Raw genomic sequence first — 24348 nt, forward strand, 5'->3', positions numbered from 1 at the left:
CACTAAAATGACTTGCTTACGAAACCAGACATAAAAATACAAAATGTCACAGCACCATATTACTGAAAAATTGCCGCCTTTCTCATTTTTATCAGGGAATTATAAAGTCAATCAATTGGAATAGAAATATTGTACTTGCATTTCAGTGTGTAGTACACTGAACAGTATAAACAAGTCATTGTCTGTATGAATTTTTAGTGTGTACTTTGCTTGTTATGTAGCCTGTGGTAAAACTAGGCAAATACCTAGATGAGTTGACATACCCCCTTGAAGAGCTCTGTGTACCCTAAGGGGTAGATACATGTACCCCTGGTTGAAAACCACTGCTCTAGGCAAACACCGATAATCCCATGGGCTGTGGTATAAGAATTTACAGACCAGACTAGAGGGACGGATACTGGGGCCCCAGGGCAGTACAGAGGGACACACAGCAATAACCCAAAAGCACCTCCACTGTAAGGAGAGAAAACAGATGCGGGGCCCACACTCCTCTCCTCAAGAAAGCAGAGGAGATCAAGCAAAACCAGGACTGTGCCCTTCCCTCGAGTGGGTGCAGCTGGGCACCACAGGGCGGCTTGTTTTTTATTTATTACAGCTGGGGAGAGGGGAATTCCAGGCCCGTCTCTCATGCCCAGTGGCCTCGAAATGTGACCAGGGCAGATCTGGGGGCTGTTCTCCCACCTGCCTCATTCAGACAGGCAGACTAGATGACCACAAATGGTCTAGTTATTAGGGAGTCCTGCCTTGAATGACACACTCCCATTGACAGCGGATTTTACACAAACTGTTTCCTAGACAGCAGCATGGAGGGGAGCAACTACTGGCTGGTGGGTCCATTCTTGGCTTGGAGCAGGGAGTGTGGGCTAATGGTCAGAGTAGTGTTTTCACCTGGGGCTCTGACTCATTGACTCCAATAGAGCGACTGCTGTTTTACACCATTGGTTTGGGAGGGAATACACAGCAGCTGTCTAAATACAGAAGTCACCAGCTGGGGCCCCTCCCAGTCCTGTGGTTTCCCGCGTATTATGCTGATCACTGTTAGTTTGCTACACTATGTTCTCTGATACTCGATAGACCAGCCCTACCCCTTGTCCAATCAGGGGACAGTATGCTAATGAGAGCCAATCACCAGGCTTCCTCCAAGCTAAATCGCGGGCTTTTGGCCATGCAGCTGCCTAGCTTGGACTATGGGGTATTCAGAGCATTCCTGGCCGCTCGTGCCCAGAGGGGGGGCATTTGCAGGGGATGCTGCACAGAAAGGGGGGGTCTTCAAGCAGGTAAGCTGTGAACTTCCTTTGTAGCAGTGCCGGGAGAGGGCCTTGCCCCTCGTCCCCGCCTTAGAATGGCTGGTCTGTGTTCAGGGAGGAGAAGCAAACAGCCCTGGGAGTGCTAGGGCTCTCTATCCCCTCGCGCCAACATGATTTCTCTGTTTCCTTTTGCTGTTTCCTTTGAGCACGTGTGTCAGTTTCAGCTGCTCCTTGGCCCCTGTTGGAGAGGGGAGTTTTAGAGAAGCCGCGGATAATCCGCAAATCCAGGGATAATCCTCTTTATAGCTGCAGATGTCCGCATCCGCGGATGTGGCTGTGGTGTTTACTACCTTGCAGACCAGATGTGGATCCCATTTTTGTAACCGTGCAGATCGCTACCACCTCTCTAGGGCGCTGCTGCGGATACCTACGTGGAGTGCGGATCAGGGTCGGATACCAGTTAATTATCACAGGGCTGCAGATCCAAATTTTTGTATCAGCTCAGGGCTCTAATGATCGGTCTCTATTTCAAGCTAGTCCAGGGTCCCTCTGAATAACCTCCTGGTTTCCAAAGCCTGCTTCTCTTCCTGCCTGCGTGTGGGGGGATCCGTTCGGGTTTGTTTTACTGTGCAGCCTATTGCAGTTATCAGAGGGTTAGCCGTGTTAGTCAGTATCCACAAAAACAACAAAGAGTCCGCTTATGCCCAAATAAATCTGTTCGCCTTTAAAGTGCCGCCGGACTCAGTTGTTCCTATTGCAATTGGCTCTCTCCTTTTTTTTTTTTTTTTTGGCTCCCAGAGCCAGCCAATGGGGTTGCATTAGGTAAGGTCATGACCTGGCTGCACAAGTTCCCGGCAAAGACGAGGCTCCAAAAGTTTAGCCATTTTCGGAAGGGGACAGACGCGCTTAGCAGCTGCTACCGGGACCATGTGGGGACTGAAGACGGGGATCTTTCTTGGGTCCCTCTGGCTGGCTGCAGGGTGCGGACAGGTGGCAGGTGAGCAGGGGGATGGGTAATGGAGGCGGGGGGGGGCACAAGCTCGAGTCATGACCCCCCACACACACTGTCCGGTGGCCCCCTCCGGGAAAGCAGCAGCCCCCTCCCAGGCCTCTTAGCTATTCCTCTGCACCATGTGACTGAGCAATCAGGGGTGAGGGATGTGACCCCAAATATCTCCTCCCGCATCACTCCGCATGCACCGGTGGGGGTGGGAGGGGTGGCAAGCTCCTGACCATCTTGGAGTGCCGTGTTTTGGAGCGCAGAAAGTGACAGCCCCCTGGGGAGATCTGAATGGGGAAGGGGATGGGGCAAAGTGCTGGGTTCATAGCGCAGGGGGGTGGGAGGGATCATTATTTCAGACTGGGGAGGTGGGAATGGAATTTTCTTGCTGGGGGTAGCAAGCTGCTCTGGATGGGTGGAGCCCCTCAGCATCCCACTGGGCTTCTCCCCCCCTTACCTTGCTCTTCAGCTGGGCCACTTAGCAAATTTCTCCCCCTTCTGGGGCACTCTGGATGGGTGGAGGGGGTGGCCCTTCTGCCTATTGCAGGGTAGCAGCTAGGGAGTAGGTGGGGGGGTGGGAGGTGGACAGGAAGTTGGAGGTGTGGAAGAAGGTGTCTTTCCCCCCATTGTTATGGGGAGAAGGGAGGGCTGGAAAACAAGGAGCTGGGTCTGTACTTGTGAGCAGGTGATCTCAGTTGACAGGCTGGGCTAGCGGATGGTAACAGGTGTGTGACACAGACGTACGTACGTAACCTGGCTGACACCTGTCCCAAAGGACCAATAAGGGACAGGATACTTTCATATCTTGGTGGGGGGAAGTCTTTTGTTTGGGCTCTTTGTTTTGGGGGTTGTTCGCTCTTGGGACTAAGAGGGACCAGATGTCAATCCAGGCTCTCCAAATCTTTCTGAACCAGTCTTTCATATTTCAAACTTGTAAGTAGCAGCCAGGCAAGGCGGGTTAGTTTTATCTTTGTTTTCTCAACTTGTAAGTGTTCCTTTTTGCTGGGAGGATTTTACCTCTGTTTGCTGTAACTTTGAACCTAAGGCTAGAGGGGGTTCCTCTGGGCTTTATGAATCTGATTACCCTGTAAAGTTATTTTCCATCCTGATCTTACAGAGATGATTTTTACCTTTCTTTCTTTAATTAAAAGCTTTCTTTTTAAGAACCCCTGATTGATTTTTCCTTGTTTTAAGATCCAAGGGGATTGGATCTGGACTCACCAGGAATTGGTGGGGGAAAGGAGGGGGAATGGTTAAATTCTCCTTGTGTTAAGATCCAAGGAGTTAGATCGGTGTTCACCAAGTTCCTGGTGAAAAAGCCTCTCAAGGCTACCCAGGGAGGGGAAGGTTTTGAGGGGGGGGAAAGAGGGTGTTCCAGACACTGAGGAATCTGGATGGTGGCAGTGAACCCAGATCTAAGCTGGTAGTTAAGCTTAGAAGTGTTTGTGCAGGTTCCCACATTTGTGCCCTAAAGTTCAGAGTTGGGGAGGAACCTTGACACTGTGTCATGGGTAAACGTGTGTGTGTGTGTGTGTGTGTGTGTGTGTGTGTGAGAGGATCCAAGGCATTCATTGATTTTTATGGGCCAACTTTGGGTACCAGGGCGTGTTTGTTTTGCAGGGGGAGGGGCAAGGTGTGAGGGTGCCTCCTATCCACATTTACTCTCACTTCTTGCTCCTCCCTCCCCCGCTCCCATCCCTGTACAATCTGGACACTTAAAGCCAGATTTTTTTCAGAGCTGAGCTGCTTTAGGGATCTTTGAACTGTCCCACCGGGAGCTTCTGCTAACTCAATGTGATTTTTAGGGAGGTGATTACATGGCCCTCAGTGGGTGGAGCTGTTTTGGGATTGCAGCCTCAGATCTCTATCAATAGCAGGGTGCATTTCACAGTAGATCTGCCCTTCCCTTCTGCAGCTCCCAGGGGTGCTAGGCTGAGGGATGAGTCTTTTGGGGGAGCCCAGGGCTGGAGTGGCAGGAGCAGTTTGTCTCCCTTTCCACTGAGCGTATTGCACCTATTCCATACACAATATTGCAGTCCTGGGTCCACTAGACCCCGCTCTGCTGGTGCCCTATAGCTCTTCTAGCTCTGGGCTCCCCTCCTCACCCAGTGCCCTCAATCCCCAGACCCCACTGCAATCACACCCCAACACACAGCTCTGCCCATTCCTCTTAATCCTAACCCATGTTCCCTCTGCTATTCCAGCCCCAGGCTCTGCCCCCCACCTGCTCTGCAGATGCCCCTGTGTCCTGACCTTCAGTCCCCACTTCTTTAAAGCTCTGGGCTTCCCGGCTCCCTCCCTGAGCTTTGCTTATGCCCCTCAACCCTGACCCACAGTCCACACAGCTGTTCCAGCCCAGAGCTGCCCCCCACAGCTCTGCCAGTGCCACTCAGTCCTGATCTGCAGTCCTCTGCCATCCACACTCTGGGCTCTTCTGGTGCCCCTCCATCACCAACTGCAGCCTTCTGCTATCCCAGCCCTGAACTATCCTGCCCACAGCCCGTTTTGGCGCTGCTCATGACCTGCACCAAGCCCGCTGACTTCCACTGCTTCCTTTCCAGGTGAAATCATTGGCTTCCACAAGAGCAGTTTAGGATCCACTTGTCACTAATACACCTTTTCCTTCTAGGGCTCGGAGAATGTCCCCTCTATAACCTGTCTGTGCCTGAAAGCTCCTCTGGGCACGTTGAAATCAACCTGCCCAAGAATGCATCTTTTTTGTGTAAGATGCAGACCACTGTTGCGGCCGCCGCCTCCGACTCTGCTTGTCACCCCATCCTGGTGTTAACTAATAAAGGAAAGCAGAACTACTACAACAGCACGTACCGGGGACGGATCTCTCTGTCAGACCGACTCCTCTTTACTGTGACGAATGCAAGTGAATGGATGGCAGGAGAATACCAAGTCATTGGTGACCTTCATGGAACCTGCATGGCTCATATCAATCTGACGGTGCCTGGTAAGTTTCTCAGGTGACTTGCCTCAAAGTTTATGGCCAATGGGACTCCGTTTCAGTCAGCCTCTGCCCTCTCCATCCGATGTGCGGGAGTGGTGTATAATTCCCAGGGATGTCATTCAGAGCTGCATAGTTCTCCTGCCTAGGCGTCCCTTGGGATGCTTTCCTGACAGCAGATGAGTCAAGTGGGTAAGGTGCTGGATTGGGATGATTCCCGTGATCAGGGCTGGCTTAGCCCTATGTTTTCCAGCCCAAGAGCAAACCACCCTGGTACAGGGGATAACGGTACTTCCCCACCATGGGGGGATGTTGGGAGGATAAAGGCTTTAAAAGGACTGAGGTGCACAATACTACGGTGATGGGCAGGAGGGCTAGATTAGAGCCTAGATATTGCGTTACTGCTTCCTGCATGATGCTGTGGATTGCAGCCTCCCATCACTGGAGTCTAAATCAAGACTGGATGACTTCCAGGAAAAAAATGCTCTAGCTTTGCCACCAGATATGGGCTGGATGCTGGAATCCCTGGGTGAGGTTCTCTGGCCCAGGTAATACAGGAGATCGGATCAGCTGACCTAATGGTGCCTCCTTGCCTCGAAATCTATGCCCTACTGTTTGCCAGCAGGTTCTGTCTCATTCCCACCGCCTCTATCGGACACTTCCACTGCCAGAGAGGGGGCTGCCAGTCTGACTGGAGAGGGAAGTAGCCGAGGGATGCTTTCCAACGGCTCTCCCGAGGGGGGTAAGCGTTAATGACCTGAATCTCTTTACAGGAGCCTGATCATTTTTTACCCAAAACTTGGGGTGTTTGTGTCTGAATCCCAGCGATCACCCGCTGCTGGAGGCTGTCAGATAATTAGAGCCCTATGAATATTTTTAAATATTTTATTTTATTTGGAGAGAAGTGTGAAGTTTTGTTTTATCCACATGGTGGTAGCGGTGGGGGGTCAGGTCCCCGGGGGAGGTGTGGAAGTAGGGGGGAGGCCCTGGGGTGGGCCAGGCCATTCTGGACGATGGAAGGGGTCTGGCTGTTCAGCAAGGGAAAGTTTGGAGAGTGAGCCTGCCCTGCACTCACCCTTCAGTGGCAGCTCCTGTCCTATAGGGCCAATCCCAGCCTGGTTTGGCCCAGCCACCCCCATATCTGAGCGGTGATGTGACCCCATGTGCCAGGTCATGACACAGGAGTGGAGAGCCAGGCCCAGCCTTGTGAGACTAGTGCTGCCACTGCGGGGGTTGTGTGTGTGGTTTTTTGTTTTTTTTTACCACGGTGTCTTGTATTTGTGAATTTCTCAGGGCTCTTCAGATAATTATTTATCCTCAGTGGAACAGCTTCTCCAGGAGGGACTGAGGGACCCTGCTCAGTGGTTACAGCATGTTCCTGAGAGGTGGGGGAACGTAGGTTCAAGTCTTTGCTTCTTTCCGTGGGTTTGAGCCTTGATCTCCCATGTCCTGGGTGGATGCTCCAACCACTAGACACTGCCATCTTGCTCTCACAAGAAGGACTGACCCAGCCTAGGTGCCTAACTCCAGGAGAAGATGCACGGCTGCGAATTGCAAGTGGAGGGAGGCACTTAGTCACAGCCTTCTCAGCATTTCTGACTCGCTACCTTAGGCAGCCCGCTGCCTCACACGCTGGCTTGTGGGAATCCCTTTCTTAGGGGCCCCATGAATTGTTTAGGGAGCCAGGGTGCCACGCTCTGGGGTGGCAGGGCACTGAAATGCTCAGCCTCTGTTCCCCTTTTGCACCTACCTCTAGGGTCTGTGTTTTCAGACTCTCCCCACAGCCACAAGGGCTAGAAACCTTCACTGAGAAACTAAATGAAAGCAGTGAGTCTTCTCTAATCACGGGACTCCAGGAGCTGGGGATTTAAGGAAAGCACCAAATATCATGAGGCAGCAACACAGGCTTACCCTTGCTGTAGTCAGTGACTCTAATTACCATGTGTTATTTACCTTGTATGAATGGCCAGGAACCCGTGGTGTCAGGTGCTGTACAAACACAGATCTTTATGGCAGAGACCAGCTTGTTGTTTTCAGTAAGGCTCACTCTAAAGTATTTATATGGTCCCCATCATGTTAATATCTGAGCACCTTGTATTTAGCTTCACAACATCCTCTCTGATAGGGCAGGGTGATTATCCACAATGTGCAGAGAAGAATTGAACTCTGGTCTCCGAAGCAAGGGCTCTAACCACTAGGCCACCCTCCCTCTCATGCTAGCTGTGTCTAAACTGACTCTTTTCCTCCCTTTGCTTTCCAGAGCCAAGGGGCCACTATGGTGTGTGGGCCTCACTGGTGTTGCTTGTTGCCTGCTGCTTTATTTGCATCTGCTGGACACGTGGGGGAGACAGACCAATAACCCACTATGGTTGTGAAGAGGAAGGGATCTCCAATTCAGCAAACTCACCCATTTGCATGTCGGCCTGGGTCTTGCAGCAGCATGAGGCTAGAACCCAAGAACCCAATGGAGATGCTGGTGAGGGGATCCCATTGAATGGAGAGGTGGCACAGCCCCGGGAACTGAGCTGGCTGCACCAATGTAGCTGAAAGGCAGCACTTTAATAGCATTGAATGGCTGAGGTGCAGGCGCCTCCTGTGGGTGTTGGGTGGCTATGATCATCACACTAGCTGGTGGCTTGAGTCTGGATGTGGCTTCTCCCCATGTAGGGCCAGGGATGCCCTTGTGTTTAATGCACCGGGTTGGGACTTGGTGGAAGAGCCAGGTCTCCTGACTCCCTGTCTGACTTTGAGTAACTGGGGGGAGGGATAGCTCAGTTTGCGAATTGGCCTACTAAACCCCAGATTGTGAGTTCAGTCCTTGAGAGGGCCACTTAGTGATCTGGGGCAAAATCAGTACTGGTCCTGCTAGTGAAGGCAGGGGGCTGGGCTCAATGACCCCTTGGAGTCCCTTCCAGTTCTAGTAGATTTTAACTCAGGGCTGTATAGTCAGCTCAGACTGTGGGGCTGGGTGTTAGTTCAAAGGATCATGGAGCTACTGAACAGGGAGCCAAGCTCTTCTGAAAATGTGGCCTTCCACTGTCCCATGCCTTAGTTTTCCCCATCTTTAAAATGAGATATTTCTCCGTGTACATTATAAGCACTTTAGGAGAGGGACTGTGAGTGTGGGTGTGTCCCAAAGATAAGCCCTACACAACTTTTCTTGAACATTCTAGTAATTCAATGCCAGGAAACAGGCTTTGGGCAGCCATGAGTTGTTTCTTGCCTGCATCCTGTCTGACTTTTCTTAATATAAAGTATCCATGCTGCCGTTGTAGCCTTAATCATAAGTAAATGTGATTAATTGTTTTAAAGTGGTTTTATTATTGTATTTATCTCTGTGCCTCTCTCCCCTGTCCCTCTTGTCTGTGGGAATATCTATTTAGACTATAAGCTATACAGCAGAGGGAGTGTCTCATTTATCTTTGCACAAGGGGGCACTGATCTCTGCTGAGTATCTTTTTAACCTATTGTGAACCTTCCTGGCTTCTTCACAAGCTCCAACTTGCAGTGGAGTGAGTATTGGCTTCAGCTCTCCGGGGTCTCGGCTGCAAACCTCTCCCTTCGGTTTGATCTGCTGCCCCCACCTTTTTTTTTTTGGTTCAGGGCAGAATATTGGACTAGCCTTGCTGGGCTAGTATCCTAATGCCAAATAGCTAAAATCACCCTAATTGGCCACTCAGAGTTGAAAAAGGTAGGAGTTGTCTTACCATGTTCTGTGTGTATCTATCTCCTCAATATATGTTCATTTCTATGCATCCAAAGAAGTGGGCTGTAGCCCACAAAAGCATATACTCAAATAAATCTGTTAATCTCTAAAGTGTCACAAGTTCTCCTGATCTTTCTGTGGGTAAGACTAACATGGGTGCTACCCTGAAACCTTTAGCAGAGGGGGATCAAATGTCTCCTGGCCCCTAGCTGTCAGTATTACACACTTTCAGTCTGTTATGCCAGGGTAAAGCAGTCACTCTTCTGACTGTTATTGGAAAGCAAGTTCTAACACCAGGGTGGAAAGTGACTTACTTAATTCACGCTCCCATGCCCAGGGCTGCTCTGCATGAGCCTGCCCTGCTGCCATTGCAGTTTGGGTTATAGCACGTCCTTACCAGCGCACCCCCTTGCAAGCCCTTCAGCATCCCAACTGGGCTTCTCCCCCCACTTACCTTGCTCTTCAGCTGGGCCACTTACCAAACTTCTCCCCCTTCTGGGGCACGCCACACCCAAAGCCAGCACAAAGCAACAAAAACTTAACCTCTTCTCTGGGAAATCAAGTTCAGCCTCAGATCTGCTCTCTCTGCTTGCAGGTGAGCAAGGGTCTTCCTTTAAGTGTCTCCCTCCAGCTGTCTCCATTCAAGCTGATTGGGTCTTCACTACCCACTTCCTACCTCTTCTACCCTAATGCACAGTCCCCGGAAGCTAGGAAATCAGCATCAAACTTGTCATATTGCAGGGATTCAAATAACCCCTGGTATAAGTCATTACCCCAGTTGACACTAACTTTTCTGCCATGCTGTTGTCTTCAGTGGGATCACAGGGGGGGATGGAGATGGTCCCAGATCGCTTGTGTGTTTGTTACACACACCCCCTCCGGAGGATCTGGGCTACCAGGAATCTGGTGGGGATAGGAGAGACAGACTGCCCTGGGACTAGTGGATCTGCATATCTAGCTTCTGTGCATGGCTGCCAGATGATCGGCCAACACTAGCACAGCTCTCTGTGGATCCCAGTGGTCCTGCCTGGAGTGGGGTTTGCTCCCTTGCTTCAGGGGCTTGAAGCCACAGCACTATCTTCCCTCACCAGCTATTCTTTACAAAGTTAGGATGGGCTGTGCCCAAAGTTGACCAGCAGGAGAACACTGGCTAATCAGTGCTGGCTTGAAGGTAAGCAGATGGAAAATGGGCTTCAAACACAACAGCAAAGGCTGACCCACAGGAAGCTGACTTCATTGCAGCTGCCATGGATAGGTGTTGACTTCTGCTCCCACTGGTGGGTGCTTGACCTCCCTCTGCCCTGGGCCCTATCCTCACTCCACTAACACAAAGTATTACTTTCAGAAATGCTCTGTTTTCCACCTGGCAAAAGTTGGAAAGCAGCCAGAAAGTGGTGAGAAGAATGAAAAAAATCCACAGTTCATAACACTTTATAAAATTCTGAAAAAAACAATTTAAGGTGAAGCCCAATGTTTGATTTTAAACAACTTCAAAACACTTTTTAAAATATGAAGTTACTGAAAATGACATTTCTTCAAAAAAGACATAGTTGAACATTAACTATTTCTTGACAAACTTGTCATTAGAAAATGTTCAGTTGTCTCTAAGTTAGAAGGATGGAAGATAGATTAAATAAAACAAGTACTGTCTTGCCTTAAACTTTATGGGCAATGACTGAGCAAATTACAACAGAAGAAAAATAAGGTGCTTTTTTTTTTACAGTTAGCTTATAGGACTGACAGTCATAGCAAACTTTGTGAAACAGAAGGAGTGAACAGCAAATTGTTAAATAGGTTACCAGTGAACACTCCATGGTATCACACAAAATTAATTTTCATTAGTTGTGAGACTTCATACATTTCAATTATTTAGATTCAGCCTCCTGTGGTCTGAACAGATGATGCAGCTAGAAAATACCCAAACTAGGGGAAAATGTGCGTCTTGTCCTCCACAAAAGTACTTGTACTTTGGCTTGCAAAGGAGTCCGAGGGGAATTAAACTCTTAAGCAACAGTTGCAAATGACCCTTCTAGCATCTAAAGACTATGTCTTAGGGTTTGACCATGTTGACCTTTGCACTTATCTAAGGCCATGTCTACACTGGCAAATTAAAGCGCTCTAACTTGTTGGCTACGGGGTGTGAAAAAACCACATACACCCTTAAGCACAGCAAGTCTGAGTGTTTTAAAGTGCTAGTGTGGACAGGCTCAGGGCACTGGGAGCCACGCTCAGAGCTTTTCCCCTCGTGGAGGTGGATTACCAGGAGTGCTGGGAGAACTCAGCCAGTACTCACGCGTGACCGCACTCACATCAAAGCACTGCTGCGGGAGTGCTCCCAGGGCAGTGCTTCGGCTATGTCTATACTAGAAAGTTCAAAGTTTCTTTCACAAAGTCAGGAAACCCACCTGCTGACCCTGAATCGGATTTTGTGGTTTGTTTTTGCTCACTGACTAAAAGCTTGATCATGGTGAGAGTCAAGCACAATCAAAAGGGTTCTATTACACCTCAGCTTCTCTGCCATGATCTCATAAAGAGGCTTCAATTAAAGTAAAAGGCATCTGCTCTGCCTGTAAGTTTGTAAACAACTTCCTGTCAATGGAATGCAATGGTGACGCATTGCTACTACAGAGTACACAACCGGATGCCTTCTCACAAGGGTAAACACCGCTCCTAGGCATCTCCACAGCCTCTTCACAGGTGCCCCTAACTTTTCTGCTGGCTCACCTAGCTAGTTATCAACTTCTGGCATGCCTGGCCTTCCCTTTACAATCTCAATAAGCCCAGCAAGGCCCTGACACTCTCAAACATACAGACATTTCCATTTCCATTTTAATCTGCCTCTCATTTCTGGCCCTCCTTAATTGTCATCTTGGTTCCACAAAGCAGACTCTCCAGCAAAGAGGCAGCAACTACGTATTGATCTGCGAGACAATGCAACACAGTCGACCCTCTGCAGGAGGCAGCACTGAATGAGTGTCAACAAAGGGACCATTGGTGAGTTCCGATCCCGGTCCCACTTACCCTTAACTCACAACTTTGTTGCTCAGGGTTGGAAGACAACATGAGCAAACAGAGCTGGGAAGGGGTTTTAATCCATGTCACAGTATGGGGACATGGCAGCAGACTACGCTGGCATAATCCCCGAGCAGACATCCTACAGTGGGGGAAGGGGGTTTCCCCATCCCTGTAGGAACACTGCCTTCCCAGTGACAGGAGCTAGGTCAACTTAGCTGCGTCTACACTGGGGGTTACATCAGCCTAACTATAGCATTCAGGAGTTTTAAGCTTTATGTGTAGATCAGGTCTTGGTTACACAACCAGGAAGGCGAGGGCTATACAGGGGCCACAACAGAGAAAATTAGAGAGGCTTATTTAAAAAAAAAAATCTGTCAAGCTCTACTGAGGATCTTATTGAGCGATGTTTGGAGTGTCAGGCAGCTGGGCCTTGAGGCATTTTCCCAGCCTTCACCCTTCAGTCCCCCGGCATCGCGTCCTGCCTTCGCATCCCGTCAGGTTTGCTGCAGATCCAGTAGCGCTTTGTGGAGCACCAGGATGAAGTGGCAAAGTCGTCGCTCAGGTACGCACAGTCGCCTTCTCCTCTTACCGTAAACCTGCAACAGAGATGCTCTGGCGATAAGTCGGGCAGGGGCCAGGCATTTCCCCTGCCAGTTGGTCCCATCCAGTGAAACCCCTCAGGACTGCCCCCTTCCTGCATCATTCATTTCACTCAATTACAGATCTCCCAATCATAATAATCTGACAAAAAACCCTTCAAAAACCAGACTCTAATGAGAAACTGCAGAATTGGAATTAATTTGCAAACTAGACACCATTAAATTAGGCTTGAATAAAGACTGGGAATGGATGGGTCACTACACAAAGTAAAAAACTGTTTGCCTATGCTAATGTTTTCCCCCCTCTGCTACTCACATCTTCTTGTCAGTGGTTGGAAATGGGCCATCCTGATTGTCACTACAAAAGTTTTTTTCCTTCTGCTGCTAATAGCTCTTAATTAGTTACTCTCGTTACAGCTGGTATGGCAACACCCATTTTTTCATGTTCTGTGTATATATATTTTCCTACTGTATCTTCCACTGCATGCATCTGATGAAGTGGGTTTTAGCCCATGAAAGCTTATGCTCAAATGAACTTGTCTGAGCCACAAGGACTCCTGTTCTTTTTGCTGATACCGACTCACACCGCTGCTACTCTGAAAAAAGACTAAAATGTTCATCTCCAGTAAAGTTCAGGAGTGGTCCTTTGTCCACACTGGCAACGCAAGACACCTTTTAACATAGCTGGGTCACAAACGTGGTTATTTCTGCAGCATAACTGTGACATCAGGGATTGTCCTGCCAGATTCCTTACCAGCAGCCACTGGCATTAACTCAGCATGGGCCCTGGAGCCTCTTTCTACTTTTTTCATTAGGCAGGAGGAGGAAGGCTTAAGGTCCAGATTTTGAAAGTTATTTGGGCATCGCTCCTCTGCTCGGCATTGCAAAGCCCAAGTGACTTAGAAGCCTATGCAGTGGCAGATTAGCCACTGGGCCAATGCGGCCCTTGCCTAGGGGCCCCTGCAAATTGGGGCACCCCTGTGCCCTGCCCACCATTCTGGCTGGGGAGCGGGGTCAGGGTGCTGGGGCTTCCCCGTACTGCCTAGCAGGAGCATCAGGCGGGCAGAGTGAGGCAAGCCCCTGTGCCCTGATCCCATTTCCCCAGCAAGAGTGATGGCGGGGCCAGGCAGGACTCCAGGTGGAAGGGGTGGGGAGGGGCCCCCACTTGCTCTGGCCCAGGGCCCTACAAAACCTTAATCTGCCTCTGAGCCTAAGTCACTTCTGAAAGTTATTTCGGCTTTGCAATGCTGAAGTACCTTTAAAAATCTGGGCTTAAATCCCCAGTGAACTTTTCAGAAGAATACCTGGGTCTGTCAATTCCATCTAAGAAGGTGGGAGCCTGGGGAAGGGCATGCAGCCCACTGATCTGCTAGGTCAGCAAGGGGGGGATGAGCCCCAAAGACTGGGGGAAATGTCACAAAGGAGAAAAGTAACCCATGTTTTGGGAATAACTAATTTTTTTATCTGCCTGAATTCAGCCCTTTTCCCATTTGGAACCCAACAAAGTAACTAGCTAGAACAGGGCTCACAGGTTGTTGAACTGTTCGCCATTCACCCATTGCCAGAGCTGCGCTGATACTCGCTTCAGGCCAATCCAGAACTCAGAGACGCCTTTATATCGCATAACGAAGTCCTTAAAAAAAGAAAAGCACATTAATTAATTAATTACGGTTAAGCTATTTTCAGTCACCACTTCAAGGGGAACTGTTGCCTGAAACAAATCCATTTCCTAGTGTAGATGGTCCCTGAATCTGCAGAGAGTCTCAAACATTAGCTATGAACTGCACATTTCGGCTCCACCCATGTTAACTCTGAAATCTAGTGATGTCTAACTCAACGTTAACTATTTTGCTGCTAAATGTTTAAATAGCGACATCCAGCTAACATGCTTACACTGTTGGGCACAGTGGCAGGTATCTGGTGGGGAGGACTGGAGAGGATATCTGCTGGGGTTACTGGGAGGGATATCACTTTTCTGCAAGACTCACACTTTAAGGCCAAAAGAAACTCTATTATCTAGTCTGACCTCTGGCACATCACAGGCCACCAAACCTCGCCCAGGCACTCCTGTAATAGACCCATAACCTCTGGCTGACTTACTGAAGTCCTCAAATCATAATTTGAAGATTTCACATTACAGAGAATCATTTACTCTAGTTTAAACGTGCAAATGTCCCATGCTTCAGAGGAAGGCAAGAAGACCTGCAGGGTCTCTGCCAATCTGACCCACAAGGAAAATTCCTTCCCGACCCAATAGATGGTGATTATTTAAACCCTGAACAAGTGGGTAAGACCCACCAGCCAGACACTCGAGAACGAATTCTCGGTAGTAACTCTCAGCCTTCCCCATCTAGTGTCCTCAGAGACAGATTAAGATTTATTAGGGCCCAAGTCCAATTTTATTTAAAAACCCTTTGCAGATCACCATGAAAAACTAGATACGTCCCATCAATGGCTATTAGCCAAGATGGTCAGAGATGCAACCCCAGTCTTGCGACCCTAAACCTCTGACTGCCAGAAGCTGGAAGTGGAAAGCAGAGGTGGATCACTCCACAAAAGCCCTGTTCTGTACCCTACCCCATAAGCTCTGGTAAGGGCCACCATCCGAGACGGGATACCAGGCTAGATACGCCATCGGTCTGACCCAGTATGGCCGTTCTAATTAACACGGCTGGATTATTTTTAATATTTGTATCTATCTGAGGTGAGAGTCCAGCTGCCAGAGCTTTTGTTCCAGATTTTCCCCTCACAAGAGCACTAGAAGGAGCCCTGGGACAAGATCATACCAACACGCTCCCTGGTATCTAGATCAGTTTCACTTTTTGTTTTTCCTTACCAGGTCTTTCTCGGTGTCGATCTCAGCCAGGGAGGCATTGAGTGAAGAGCAGAGGCTCTGGCTGGAGTCCCAGGTCCCCTCGGCATCAGAGAAATAATAGCATTTCCCTCTAAACCCGACCCAGCCATCTGGGCAGCAGGCACCGGGGCGTTTTGCACTTAGCTGGGTTGGGGTGTAGACAGGAGGCAGCTTGGATTCGGGTGGAGATTTCACTGAAGTTAAGAGAGTAACAGTGATAAGAGACTTGTCCCTTTGCTTTTTCTAAATTCAAGGGAGGAAGCGGATAAATGTGCCACCTTATGTATTGTGGGTAGCATGTTTCTGTGCCAATGAATCAACTGACATTGAAATGGGTCATGTTATCAGGTACAAGCCCAGATCTGCCTGTCTAAAGGTACTTTGGTTTTTTGCTCAGGGCTGACTTGTCCTCTGGTCTAGTACAGTTGCCAGCCCTCCTCTTCCGGCAGCCTTTCTGCGTGGCTGCTGGATGTTTCAGAAGCTTTCAGGGCCAGATTTGCACAAGCTCTCAGCTCCCACTGACACACCAAAAGAAGCCGCTGGATTTTCAAAAGGGCTCAGCATGTTAGGTCCTGAACATCTGGTCCGGAGCATTTTAAAATCCGATCCCAGGAGTCTCCTAAACCTTCCTGTGGAGGGATGGTCCCCACGAGCTGTGGAAACACTTTCAGGCAGACGGGCTGCTTTAAGCTAGCTTCTCCGTGAAAGTATAAGAGGGGGTAACCAAAGGGACCAGCAGAGGCGGTTGTAGGAAGCATCACATACATGTAATTAGGGATAGCAGGGGAGGGATAGCTCAGTGCTTTGTGCATTGGCCTGCTAAACCCAGGGTTGTGAGTTCAATCCTTGAGGGGGCCACTTAAGGATCTGGGGCAAAAATCAGTACTTGGTCCTGCTAGTGAAGGCCGGGGGCTGGACTCGATGACTTTTGAGGTCCTTTCCAGTTCCATGAGATAAGTATATCTCCAATTATTAAAATTAATTTCAAGCCAAACAGAGGCAACTGGTAACTGCAGTTGCTGGCTCGTAAGGAAGGGATGCGAATTGCGAGTCACCTGGCTTCCCTGCATGTCCCTCTCACCCGTGCACCCTGACAGAAATCTGAGGGAGGCATCTAACCCCACATGCCTCCCCCCTCACGTCGCCTAGGAGAGAATCTGTGGCTGGGGAATGAGAATGGGCAGCGATGGCCGACAACTCACCAGGCAAAAGTATCATGAGAACCACAACAACAACGGCTGCGAGTACAACAATGATGATCAGTGGGACTTTCCACCCAACAGCTGTCCTGTGTTTGAGGTGAGGCAGGTCACCTGAAAGAGAAAAAAACCCTGTTCATGGCACCAGATGGATTCAGCACCATCAGCACTTATGTTGCCAGAGACCAGGTAACATTCCATTAGCCGGCCCATTGCCAGGGCAACTGGCTTCCCAGGTGGGGAACAGATGATAAAGTATTAATGGTGCTGCGAAAGTGCTCCTGGTACGGAGCCCCTCACAATCTGATGCACAATCTGCTTCCACATTTAACACAAGGAACCAGGTTCACGTAGGGTTGCCAACCCCTCAGGATTGGCCTGGAGTCTCCCGGAATCAGCGTCAATCTCCCAGTGACTACTGAAGCAAGCAGGGAGATTTTAATAGGCTCTTTGAAAAAAATGGCATTACATCATATGGGGGGAACCCTCCCAGAATAGCTTCAGTTAGAGTTGGCAACCCCAGGTTCATGGAAGGCAGCGGGAAAACTCAGGAGAAATCACAAGGAGTAACCAACTTTGCACTTCCACAGCCCCTTTCTTCCAATGCTTGCAGCCCTCCGCCATCACTGAGCTTACTTGCACACCCGCTAGGCGGTATTATCGTCCCTACTTCACAGCTGGGGAAACCGAGGCAGAGAGCGAGGCAGCTTGCCCTGGATCACAATGATCCAGCAGCAGACACATGATGCCAAGACTTTCCTTCTGTCCCGTTTCCTTTTAGCTTCCCTAAGGCTCCTCATCTGACTGTTTCTCAAATTAGTTCCATCCAGCCAAAATAATGAAGCCACCAAAATTTCAGCAAAAAAAAAAAAAAATTCCTTCCCTTCTCCCACACCCACAGGATCCTCAGAAAGCAGATGAGCCAGCTCCCAGTTTCAGGACTGCACTGGTCACTCTTTACCAATCTAGAACTGCTCAAAATAGGACTGAGAGTCAGGGCCACAGACTTCGTATCACCTTTGGCAAATCACTTACATGCCTCTGAAACATTTTGTAATATTTAAGAAACAGACACTCCTGCAGGAGTGCCGGAACCTTCCCCACCCCACCTCTTCCCGAGGCCATGCCCCTGCCCTCCCCTTCCCCAAGGCCATATCCCCATTTGCTCCTCTTTCCCTCCTCCCCACCCTTGCTTGCTGTTTATTCCCCTCTCTCCCCTTCCCGGGTCGGGAGGAACTTGCTTGCAGAGCTGGGGCTCGGAGCTGCAGCCACCCGACGCAGGAGGCGGTGACCCCGGCTGAGTAGGGGCTGGCGCGGGTAATGACCCAGCGCCTCTCCCACCACCAGTAACCAGACTTTGCGGTCAAAAAACCAAGTACTTGGATACCCTAAGTATAGATGTAGCTTCCAGACTGTTCCTACTCAGTCAAGCGTCAGTTACCTTGTCTTCCACTAAGCGGCTGCGCTGAATCCATGGGACCCACGCCTTTTGTCACTTCTCCTCTCTCACCGAGACAGATGAATGCTGGGGTACAGGCCCTGGGCTCTGATCAGTTCCTCTCTAGCTGCAATTGGGTCCAATTTGGAGGCAGCAATCAACTTCAGAGATCCCAGCGCCAGATCCTCTGCCTTTGGCAGCTACTGGACCGAACTGAAATCAAGAGACAGAAACAGTCCTGATTTTCAAGGGTTGCCTGGGTTTCTCTGAACCCTAGGTTCCTTCCCCAGCCCTGTCCGCACATCCAGAGGTGTTAGCAGTGTAACAAACAATCTCACATTGCCTCAGAATCCTGGATTTCCTCCCTGCCACTGGACTCCAAAGGGATTCAGAACGTAAAATGGATAGGCAGAGATTACACACGGGGATTTATTCACCCACCACTGGAAAAGAAGAGAACTGCTCCTGTCCAAAGTGCAACTGAAGGGGGATTTTCCAGGAAGCCAGTTCCTATATGGAAATTTGACTGGAATGCCCCTTTCCTCTTCAGGAAAGAGACACAGAAAAGGCAACCAGATGCAACCAGAGATGTTATTTACAGTAGATTCTGCTTAATAACAACCCTCACTACCTTTTGCCTGGAACCGATACTGTCCAGTTGACAATAAAGGTAATTGGTCTGGCTATTTGCAATCAGCTTCACAGCTTAAAAAAAGGTCAGCATCCCCCAGACCCCCGGTCTCCAGGGAAAGCTCCTGCTTGCAGGCAGGTTTGCGGGGCTGGAGCCAGAGAAATCATGTCCTAGCGAGTCCTTTCCTGGCTACAGCACCACAACCCTGACTTCCGCTTATCAGGCAGCATCAGATAATGGCAGCTTTCAGGCATCAACCAGCAGCTTGCGAACAAGCGGAATGTGCTGTACTGCTAATCTATGGCCTGTCTACATTAGACAAGTCGTAGCAGTGTAACTAACTCAGTTTTAACATTGATCTTCTAATTATACTAGTGTAAATTCCTGACGTAGATTTAAACCAGTTGAAGGAAGACAAACCATTGAAGGGCCGGGAGCAGCAGCATGCTAAAAGTGAGGGGGCCACAGGCTCCCAAACCATCGCCCCACCCCCTGCCGGGCCCTCAAAGGCCCCACCCTCACACCACCCCTTCTCCCAGAGCCCCTGCCCTGACACTGCCTATTCTCATGGAGGCCTCGCCCCTTCCCCGGAGATCCCACATCTTCCGGACGCCTTGCTCCTCCATCACCTTGTCTCCCCAAGAACATGCCTGCTCTTCTGCCCCTCCCCCCGTTGCTTGCTCTTACAGCCAGTAAAAGGGGGGGGCATGGCCCCCGGGTCTCTCCCTTCCAGTGACTTTGGTATCTACATTAGGTATTTGCCTCAGTGTAACTAGATCAATTTTTAAAGTCAATTTAGTGTAACTATGGCCTCCTCGTGGCCCAGATGGAGTCTGCTCTGCAGGCAGCTCCGGCCAAGAAAAGGCGTTTGCAGGAACACAGCAGGGAAACTCCTGTTCCACCCCCCTGGAATGAACACAGCACACACCCAGAGCAGTCCAGTGAATACAGGAAAGGGAAATATTTATTTACAGAGGGATGAATGGGGAAAAACAGAGGGGAAGATGGTGGGGGGGGGGGGGAAGCAGTAAAACAGGTTTATATCCAACAGGAGGCCCCACAGGCCCAATGGTACCAGCAGTCTGACAGGCCAGGCACCGAGCAATGCATCTACAGAGAGTTCAGGTGATCTGGGCAAAGTTCCAGTCCAGTGGCGAGTCTTGGGTGCTCCCGGTCACCTTTGGCGGCAGTGAACTTTCCCCAACAAACCCCTCCGGTGCCCTCTTCTGCAGCTCTCTGCAAAGCCACACAGAGGGACAAACTCCCCACTTAACTAGCTAACAGCCTCTCTCCTTATTCCTAATGCAAGGTCACAGGTTCCAGAGCTCATGGTCCCACACAGCTTTGGGCAGCAGGGATCCTGGGTCCAGCTCCAGTTTATCCTTCTTGGGTGACTTCTCCCTGGCACGGTGCTCCTCCTGGCTCTTGTCCTGGCATGTTCTTGGCTGCTTCACTGCGAGAGCCTGCCTGCTTGTAGCTCTTGTCTAGAGCACCAGACACGCACACCCTGTCGGTCCCCCTTTCCCCATCCCAGGGCAACCAGCTCTTCTGCTGCCTCAGGACAAGGCTGTAAAGGGGCCAGGCTCTCTGAACCCCAAGGTTACATGAGTTACAGGGGTGCAGCTTAAAGGTGGCACCTTCAGCGGCACCTTCACCCTAGCTCCCCTAGCACCTCACCGGGGTCAGCACTGACTGCCAAGGGAGAGTGTCCCCTGCTGAGCCCCCAGCCCCACTTCCTGCAGCACAGCACCCCAGCACTGCCCAGAGGATTTAAGGGACCTAGGGCAAAGCAATTTTGGGGGCATCTTCCATAAAAACAAGTTGCAATACTATAGAATACTACATTCTTGTGGGGGCCCCTATGGGGCCCAGGGCAAATTGCCCCACTTGCCCCCCCCAGTCCTGCAGCGCCCCCTAGTGTCACACTGGTGCACTGGGGTCACGACTGACTGCTGGGAGACAGTGCCCCCTACTGAGCCCCCAGTCCCACTCCCTGCAGCACAATGCCTCCTGGCATCATGCTGACACTGACTGCAAGGGGAGAGTGCCCCCTCCCGATCCCCAACCGCGAGTACAGGGGAGAGGCAAGGAAGAAAACATAAAGTGAACCCAGGTGCAGGGAGGAAGGGTTTGCCTTCCCTTATAAATTGAATCTCGAATGTGAAGGCCAAGCATTCACACACGGAGCAGCTAATTCGGAGCCGTGGTGCCAGAGTAAAGTTATTCCACGAGGACACAATCCCTAGGGAAACAATCATCTGGGCAGTGACGTGCAGTTTTCCACCCTAACACGCGTGGGGTCCATCCTGTAACACCTGGAGCCCCGCCCCTCTCTGGTGCCAGCCCCGCCTGCCCAATGCCAAGCTAAGGGCCTCCAATCCCGTCTCCCAACTCCGTGCAAAACACAACAGTCACGGCTGCAGACAATCCCCCCTTCGCCCCCCCCCCACAGTTCAATGCAACTCCCGCAGCCTCAGCCCCCACCCCCCAAGCAAGCAGGCTCAGCTCCCGAGCTAAGGCAGCGGGAGAAATGTAATCCCCCCCACCACACACGGCAGCAGAGGGGAAGCAGACCCCCCCCATTATTTCCCCTCTCCCCCGGCCCTTCCCCACTTACACCCACCCGCACCCCCCCCAAGTGAGTGCAGCTAAGCACTGAGACAGCAACATGTGGGGCTGCGTTAGGACCCCAAAGCAACAAACTCACCCGCCAGGGCGCTGGGGTGGGGAGGCAGCCTTTGTCGGAGCAACACAAACACAAACACAAACACAAACACAAACACAAACACACACCCACCCCTTCGATGGCAGATCGAGAAAGCGAAAGCCGAGGCTACACACTTTAACCAGCTGCGTTGTAAACATCCCCGAGACCCGCCCCCTCTGCAGAGGACCCGGTTCACTCCCTCCAGCCCAAGGCTTGAAGCGACTGCCCTGGTCTGAAACTAGAATCTTTTCTAGCCAAGCCCTCCCTTCCCCTGCAGCTTCTGCAAAAGTCCCCGCTTTTATTTTCCCCTAAGGAGGATCAGCTGCCTAGCTTGTGTCCAGCTCCTTGCACACAACCAAGGCCTTTGCATCCTCCCTTCCCACCATCCCGCCCTGTTGCACGGACCCTCCACCCACCTGCAACTGCTCCCTCCCTCCCTCATGCCAGGGGCTCCGTGTGCTCCCCACATCTCCATGACCCTTAGACCAGGAGACTCACTTCTCCCCCCAGCCCAGAGGCGCTGTGTGCCACCCTCACAATCCCCTCTACAATGATGCCCCTTCCCATTGCCAGGGTCTTTTTTCACCCCCATTCCTACCCTCATCTGTGTGCCCCTCCATGCCAGGAGTTCTGTGTCCCCCTCATGTCCCCCTCTCCCATACCACTCTTTCCCCTTATCATCAGGGCAGGTGCCCTGGGTGCACTCCATTCCTCCTCCCCTCACCCCAGGGCAGGTTCTCTGTGCACCCCCCCCCCCAGGATTGCAAAAATTAGTGTCCAAAAATGCCCCCAACTGACACAGTGAGGTCTGCCTGAGTTTGCAGAGAGCCTGATCCAGAAGGCCACAGGAAGCTTGTAACAGCAGACACCTGAAGAGCAGGGTGTCCAGGGGAAACCCCTAAAACAATCCAGCACAGAGCTCTGCAGGGATGCTAGCAGCTGGCCCTTCCGTCCTCACACAGAGGCCTCTGCAGGGGTCTAAGAAAACACCCCCTCCTTCCCCTTTATGGCATGGTGCACATGGAAAACCAATTATAGGAGGGGTGGGGGTAGGCAAAGTTCCCACTGCCTTGGGTCTTCACTCTGATCAGTGTCTCCCTGCCCACTGCAACCTGTTTTTGAGTAGGCTGGGTCCAGTGAAGAAGGTGGGAATGCAACTCCAGCAGGGTGCTCTGTGTGAGAAGGGACCCAGCATGCCAACAGGGGGCCCACAGAGAAATCACCCGAGAGTGGCACAATTCGTTGCTGATGGAGGCTGAGCTGTGCGCCAAGAGTGCATGGCACGTTAAAGGGGCCACCTGCAATATATGTAGGCAGCAGCCTGTCACATGAAAAATGGCCCTGTGTGGGCCTCAGTTTCCCCTTGCTTGCACCCATGGACATCAGATTTTTCTGGTCTCCCCCCCAGATCAGTAGGGCTCTAGCCATAGGTTCCCTTATCAGAGTATCTGAACTCCTCACAGTCTTTAATAAATAATAATAATACCACCACTTCGCTTGTATCTGGTGCTTTTCATAAAGTAGATCTCCTAGCATTTTACAAAAATCATTTGTGCCATCACAGATGGGGAAACTGAGGCACAGGGAAGAGGAAAGCAATTTACCACTTCCCCGCCCCCCCCCCCACTCCTCAGCAGTAGAGCTTGGAATAGACAGGCTTGAAAGCTTGTTTCTCTCCCTAGCAGAAGTTGGTGCAGTAAAAGATCTCTCACCCACCTTGTATATGCACGGACTGACACATCTACAACACCACTGCTCAAATTCTGCACAGTCACATATGGGTGGCTCATGTTTTCCTGTGACTGGCTGTTCCCGCCCCTGGTTAGTCACAGGGCTCACTCAGGAGATGACTCAGGAAGGTTGTAGGATCAGCACAGGATAAATATTCAGACAGACAGGCCATGTGGTGCCAGAACCAGCGTAGTGCCTGCATGAAACTCAGGGCATGTCTACATAGCAACTAGACACCCGTGGCTGGCCCGTGCCACCTGACTTGGGCTTGCAGGGCTGTTTCATTGCTGTGTAGACATCTGGGCTAAGACTGGAGTTCAGGCTCTGGGACCCTTCCTGGTGGGAGAGTTCCAGAGCCCAGAAGTCTACACAAAAATGAAACAGCCACATAGCCCAAGCCACAAAAGCCTGAGTCAGCTGGCATGGGCCAGCCACGGGTTTTCCATTGCTGTGTAGATGTATACTTACTGGGCTCTGGACCAGCGGCTCTCAGCCTCCCAGACAACTGTACCCCTTTCAGGAGGCTGATCTGTCTTGCATGCATCCCCTCAAGTTTCACCTCACTTAAAAATTACTCGCTTATGAAATCAGACATAACAATACCAAAGTAACATGGCTACTCCTCTGATACTCAGTACCAAAGTGTCACAGCCACTGTTACTATGAATTTGCTTTCTTTCTCATCATATAATTATAAATCAATTGGAATATAAATATTGTACTTACCTGTCTGTGCATAGTTTATAGAGCAGTGTAAACAAGCCATTGTCTGTCTGAAATTTTCGTTCACGCTGACTTCGCTGGTGCTTTTTCTGTAGCCTGTTATAAAACTAGGCAAAGATCTAGATGAGCTGATGTGTCCCCGGAAGACCTCTGCATACCCCCAGGGTACATACATGTACCCCTGGTTGAGAACCAGGGCTCTAGGCAAGCACTAATAATCCCATGGGCTGTGGTATAAGAATTTACATAGAATAAACTAGAGGGAAAGATTTTTGGGGTCCAGGACATCACAGACAGACAGACAGACAAACAGAAGTGCAGTCACACAGCATAGTAACAACCTAGCTTCTCTTTCTGAATGCACCTATTTCCTTTATCCTTTTGTTCCCAGCTCTATTCTCCTGCCATCTGACACCCATCTAGCCTTCTAGCCACCCAGTTTATGCCTTAACTACGATGCTCCAAATTCTGCTCTCAGTCCCAACTGTATTAGCCCCACTAAACTGACTCCCGCATTTTGGCTCAGAGTCTCCTACTGCCTCATG

The 24348-nt window shown here is 50.5% G+C and overlaps 2 protein-coding genes across 5 annotated transcripts; one reads left to right on the forward strand and one right to left on the reverse strand.

Moving 5' to 3' along the window:
• Positions 1–1139: 1139 nt before the first annotated feature.
• LOC115640844 lies at positions 1140–7952 on the forward strand. 4 transcript variants are annotated; one of them, XM_030543891.1, is made up of 5 exons: positions 1140–1277; positions 2046–2244; positions 4877–5206; positions 5823–5942; positions 7461–7952. In XM_030543891.1, the coding sequence occupies exons 2-5, from the start codon at positions 2175–2177 to the stop codon at positions 7745–7747; spliced, it is 807 nt and encodes a 268-aa protein (XP_030399751.1). In that variant the 5' UTR covers positions 1140–1277; positions 2046–2174; the 3' UTR covers positions 7748–7952. The 4 variants fall into 4 exon arrangements, with proteins under 4 accessions (XP_030399751.1, XP_030399749.1, XP_030399750.1 ...); XM_030543889.1 differs by lacking the exon at positions 2046–2244; XM_030543890.1 differs by lacking the exon at positions 2046–2244 and having other exon boundaries at positions 5826–5942.
• A 2501-nt stretch (positions 7953–10453) lies between these two features.
• Positions 10454–21537, reverse strand: LOC115640887 (C-type lectin domain family 2 member B-like). Its single transcript, XM_030543970.1, has 6 exons — positions 21350–21537; positions 18015–18224; positions 16577–16687; positions 15357–15568; positions 14050–14153; positions 10454–12517 (listed from the first exon to the last, which is right to left on the reverse strand). The coding sequence occupies exons 2-6, from the start codon at positions 18046–18048 to the stop codon at positions 12379–12381; spliced, it is 600 nt and encodes a 199-aa protein (XP_030399830.1). The 5' UTR covers positions 18049–18224; positions 21350–21537; the 3' UTR covers positions 10454–12378.
• Between the last annotated feature and the right edge of the window lie 2811 nt (positions 21538–24348).

Source organism: Gopherus evgoodei, unplaced genomic scaffold, assembly GCF_007399415.2.
Source record: "Gopherus evgoodei ecotype Sinaloan lineage unplaced genomic scaffold, rGopEvg1_v1.p scaffold_32_arrow_ctg1, whole genome shotgun sequence".
NCBI lineage: Eukaryota > Metazoa > Chordata > Testudines > Testudinidae > Gopherus > Gopherus evgoodei.

Coding starts and splice junctions, on each gene's coding strand:
- LOC115640844 (XM_030543889.1), top strand. CDS start 1,166: ATGCAGCTGCCTAGCTTGGACTATGGGGTATTCAGAGCATTCCTGGCC. Junction 1,278..4,876: donor AAGGGGGGGTCTTCAAGCAG/GTAAGCTGTGAA, acceptor TTTTCCTTCTAG/GGCTCGGAGAATGTCCCCTC. Junction 5,943..7,460: donor CAACGGCTCTCCCGAGGGGG/GTAAGCGTTAAT, acceptor TTTGCTTTCCAG/AGCCAAGGGGCCACTATGGT.
- LOC115640887 (XM_030543970.1), bottom strand. CDS start 18,048: ATGGATTCAGCGCAGCCGCTTAGTGGAAGACAAG. Junction 16,688..18,014: donor GCCGCTTAGTGGAAGACAAG/GTAACTGACGCT, acceptor TTTCTCTTTCAG/GTGACCTGCCTCACCTCAAA. Junction 14,154..15,356: donor TCGACACCGAGAAAGACCTG/GTAAGGAAAAAC, acceptor TCTTTTTTTAAG/GACTTCGTTATGCGATATAA.